A 5138-nucleotide genomic window follows, 5' to 3' on the forward strand; every position below is an offset into this window, starting at 1 on the left:
ATAACCCCTCATGTGTTTACAATTCTACTAAACAGTGCTTTGCTCTGATCTGTGATCTTTTCAGCTCCTATGGTTTGTGCTAGAAGTCCATCTCAGGTAGTAGAGGACTGGGACACAAAGTTTCAGTAAATATCATTCAGTATTCTGTAGCATTTTTAAAGAAAAGATTTAAACACAGAATTGTAAGAGACAAGTTTTAAAGTATTATTTTTACTATTATATGTCCAAAGGTGTAGGCAGTTAGGCTTTATCCCTAGGCATTATGATTTCTAGTCATTTTGCAGGGGTTACCTGTGCTGAGAGAAACTCCCCCTGGTTGCATACATCCATTTAAAAATGCTGGTTTAATGGCTGGCATTGGTTTCAAATATTTTCTGTGATTTACTTGAACAAGCATGCAATAGGCAAAGTCATAAGCCTTTATCTGTCCCAAGCATTTGAATGTGTTAAATCAGCAATTGGTATTTGCAGTAAAGGCTATCCAGTGACAGTCTGCAAATACCCTGTGTACTGGTTTATGTGTCTGCAGAAAGGTTTAGCTAAAATGGTGAAGTCTGGGCATTCCATGCAAGACTGTTCCAAATCACAATACTATGATAGTGTTTTCACTACTCATGTACACACTTACCTTTATGGGAACTGCAGAATGCGTGTTTCTGAAAGGAATAAACATGGAAAAATGCATGTGTATTGCAGACATGCGCTCCATGTTTGTTTTTGTTTTTTTCCTGACATACACTTTAAATGACCTTGGCGGGCCTTGTCGGCACTTCTGAGAACAGCAGCGTGACATGATGTCTGTAAGGCAAAAGTAAGACTAGAACATATCTTTCTGTTTGTCAGTAAGAAAACTTTTCAACAGTACTTGCATCAGTTTCAGCACTGCAGATGCTTTAATTTTAGTTGTAGTCCATGGGCCAACAGAGACCTCACCAGCATGACAAGCTGCCCACAGCCAATTCCTTGCAGTATCATAGTGGTCACTTGACTACAAAATATATTGGCTATTTAAAACTGATTAGTAGTGCTGTAAGTAGCTGTAAGTGCATAGTTAATGCATGCACTGCAAAACTAGGATTACACATGATTTACAGTGTTTACCAAGACCAAGGAGGTTTTTGTTTTGGAGATATTTTATTCGCAAGATATACCCAATTATGTATTAGCTTTTGGAACAGTTGTTGTATTTCTGAAGTTACTTTTAAGGCATATTAAATGGTCTGCATCAATAGATAGTGTATGGTTGAGCTCTTCCCTTAACTAAACAGTACTTATTATCGGAATCCGGCTTATGTCCGGTATAGAGATTCTTAGCTCTGACACTCCTAGAGTACTTTAAATCAAGCACATCATGAACTGGCTTTGAGCTGCCTTTATCCATGTACTGATTATTTTCTGTCTGTCACATCTACCATACGTGTCTGTAAATTCCAGAGAAACGAACCCATGTGGCAGTCCCAAGTAGGTAGATCATTGTGAACATCACTTTCCTCTACACTTCACATGTATATATTTATGTTGAAAGCTTGGCTTTAAAAAATGGAGATGAGTATATTAAAGGGTTTTGAGCTAGATGATTTGAATGTTCCTCTGGGTTGGGAATTTAAATTATATTGGATTGATGGACATCAAATCACATAACACTTAACTGCAGAAAGACAGCTACAAGACTGAATGCCCTGGGAAGTCAAATTCCTCCTGAAAAATCATAACTTAAGACAACAAATACATTTTTTATTAGTGTACAGCTTAGGTACATTATCATTTTTTATATTCCCTATACCATGGCAAATATTCAATTTTTTACCTCAGGTCCATATTAAAGTATTATTCATTTAAACAACATTTGTAGTTTCATAAAGAAACATTAAAATACAGATACTAGCTTCATTATATATTTCTGACAGAAAACAAAACCCTACAAAACCCATAGGCCATATTTCATAACATGATTTTGTCTCCAGGTTTTCAAAAACTATAGACCAGGAACACTTTACACTCATTTACACAAGGGCCAGCTGTAAAATAAAGTGAGCAGATATTAATCCTGGGGCTGTAAAACTGGATCTCTGATTTATTGATAAAACTGCTGGAATGAAAGAAACTTTACAATGGTAAAACACTGTAATGTCAGAGTAGGAGTTTAATTTGCTTATGTCTGTACTGCGGAGGCATTGGTAATTAAAATGCAGGAAAAGCTATATTGCTGCAATTAAATTAAATTGCTATAACTAAACAAAGGATCAATGTATTCTAATATATTAAAAAATATGTTTTGCCATGTATATCCATAGCAAAAACCTTTTAACAGCTGTGTTGTAACAGTACTTAGTTTAAGACACAGGGATTCTACTTTTAAAATTTAATACTGTGCACGTCATCATACAAAGTAGGTAAGGTGATTCTCCCAAAACTCCAAGCACTACTTTGACTGTAAATATAGTTGTTTCTGATACCCTCACCAAACTTCTAAGAAGTGTTAAATACATTTTTGATTTACTTACTTTTAGTTTTTTAAAACTTTTTAAATGAATTTAAAGTAACCTTTAAGCTATTTTTTAGCATTATTTATAAATTATTCCACTTATAATACGCTCATAAAATTGGTTTCTTTCCTATTCATTTCCTATTGTGACAGTTGTGCACTTTTGACAATTGGTCACTAGGTGGCAGAACGAGACATTGTTTTAATAAGAGACTGGTAAAAAAAAAATACAACCACAAAATTCACCACCAGCCAATTTCAAAGGAGTTGACTTGGGAAATGAATAAAAGTAAATGTACTAACATCTGACACCAGAGGGTGCTCGATCCGAAGGTCTGAAAGGCTTTTATCATCCGCTCATGGCCAGTGATTGTTGTGAGAAACAGCTAATTGTTTATTATGTATAATCAATTTTTAATAAATCTTTGCAATTAACATAGGGTAGGAGACAGAAGGTAAAAAGGGAGGGGACGGGTGGGGGGTGGGGGGGGTTTGTGAATAACACTTTTAAAAACACACATATAGCCATGTAATAATAACATAACTCAGCCAATTGTTTAGACATTACAAAAGGAAATTTTCTCTTTTCACTTCTTCATACAAGAGTGAATACAGTTCTTCAACAAGAATAATCTCCTAGAATGGCAATGAGTGATTCCTGATTGGATGAGGTTCCCATTATCAACTTAAAATACATTTGTAGTGACGCATACAATTACGTGATGCTTAAAATTAAAAAAAACATCAAGCCATTATTTTTGTAATGCATTATGGGAGATCCCATCTTTGGTCAGACTGCCATGCTACTCATGTCTCAGTGACAAAGCATAGTTTTATAAATAATATTCAGGTGACTCTTCCGAATAATACCTTTTTTTTCTGAACTTCACTTATGCCTTAATCCATGTGAATGTGGTGTGGTGAGGAAAGTGGCCTAATTTTTTCATCTTTAAACTAGGAAGCAAATGGATGAACTCGCGAAAGCAGGGATGCTTCGAGGAAGTTTAAGTGCCGACCAACAAATCTCTCTTATAAGTGGAAGCAGTGACTTGAAGACAGCTTTAGAGGGAACAATATTCATTCAAGTAAGCTAATAAAATGCTCATTGCCATGCTTTAAGTAGGAGCACACTAATTGTATATTATTACATTGTTATTTTGTTTTTCTAAGGACCTCTGGCTCTTTTAGGTTGCCTAATAAAATACATTTTTGCATTTGTCATCAAGCTGTGCAGCTCTCTGCAGAAGGTATGATTAGTACAATTTCAATTGCTTTTGCTCAAAATAATCATTGGTGATTGATTCAGGTGAGCAGAACTTTCCTGCTTCAGACATGTTGTTTGCTGAGTAGCCTGTTTTGTTCTATTAAAAAGTTCAGGGACAGTCATGGGCAGGGAAACTGCACTTAGGCTGCACTGCAACTCCCTTCTACCACCCAGTGCTTCCTGCTTTATTGAAACTAAAGCCTGTGCACTTTTACACGTTCAGATTTTTTATCAAAATGCATATTGTGGTCTTGTGGGTGAGGGTGGGTCCCTGTATGTAAAATGGAGAGAAGGGGTGTCATTTTCCTTTTCTAAAATCCACATTTAATCAGTAAATTCCACCACAACATTCTAACCAGAAGCAACTTAAAACTTGTGTATCGGTTATCTGAGCAACAATTTCATGCAGACTAAGGGCCTGATTTATTAAAGCTCATCAAGGCTGGAGAGGATACACTTTTATCAGTCAAGCTGAGTGATCCAGCAAACCTGGAACGGATTTCTTCAAAGTCATTTGCTTACAAATGTTTTGAATCCTGGACCGATCAATTCCAGGTTTGCTAGATCACCCAGCTTCACCAATGAAAGTTTATCCTCTCCTGCCTTGGAGAGTTTTAATAAATCATGCCTACATGTCAAATATTTTGGTTCAGTTGGTCTTTGTAGGGACAGATATTTCTTTTTTTTGTCTATGAAAGTCTCTAAACCTATTGCTATAACTATATTGGTATCCCTAAAAAGCTCTTAAAGTTTAGTTCTCCTTTTAAATGTAATAAAATTTAGTCATCAGACAGGTTTTGGCATGAAGCAATGTATAGCACAACTTGTATTTCATTACCATACCTCTGATAACAACCTTTAGACCTGGCACAGACAAGTATGGGCAAATTTATGCCTTGCACATTTGTAACAGTGCCAGGTTTTGTACAGCCTGATAGAAATGTGTGCTTACTAATACTTATGGCTATAAGTTTTCAGTATATAGTAAAGCTGTCACAAACATGAACTATTCATATTTCAAGTATGATGGCAAATATCTAACAGAAATGATGTTAAGTAAAAAATGCATGTCCTAGTGATCTAGGGGTACATTATGCACGGGCAGGTGAAAATTTTTGCAAATCTCAACTTTTCCTGTAAAAGCACCACTGGCCACACACAACTTTTTTAAAGAAAAAAAATATCTGTGTTATGGACTGGGTGACAAACTTCAGAAATAGTGCAATAACATCCTCTGGGGGAACCAGAACAGTGCTACCCTGTTTCCCCGATGATAAGACACTGTCTTATTTTTTTTGGAAGGCCAAAATATGCTCTAGGGCTTATTTTCAGGGGGATGCCTTATTTACCCATGAAGAAGACTACAGTACACAGTTATTGTTCATGTGC

General features: G+C 36.0%; 1 protein-coding gene across 1 annotated transcript in view; it reads left to right on the top strand.

Moving 5' to 3' along the window:
- CRYL1 (crystallin lambda 1) overlaps window positions 1–5138 on the top strand; it is a 67417-nt gene that overhangs the window by 8728 nt on the left and 53551 nt on the right. The window contains exon 3 of the mRNA XM_072405120.1: window positions 3444–3570. Within this exon, the coding sequence (XP_072261221.1) occupies window positions 3444–3570 (127 nt within the window). The remainder of the gene's footprint in view (window positions 1–3443; window positions 3571–5138) is intronic.

The sequence above is a fragment of the Pyxicephalus adspersus genome, chromosome 1, assembly GCF_032062135.1.
Source record: "Pyxicephalus adspersus chromosome 1, UCB_Pads_2.0, whole genome shotgun sequence".
NCBI classification, from domain to species: Eukaryota; Metazoa; Chordata; class Amphibia; order Anura; family Pyxicephalidae; genus Pyxicephalus; species Pyxicephalus adspersus.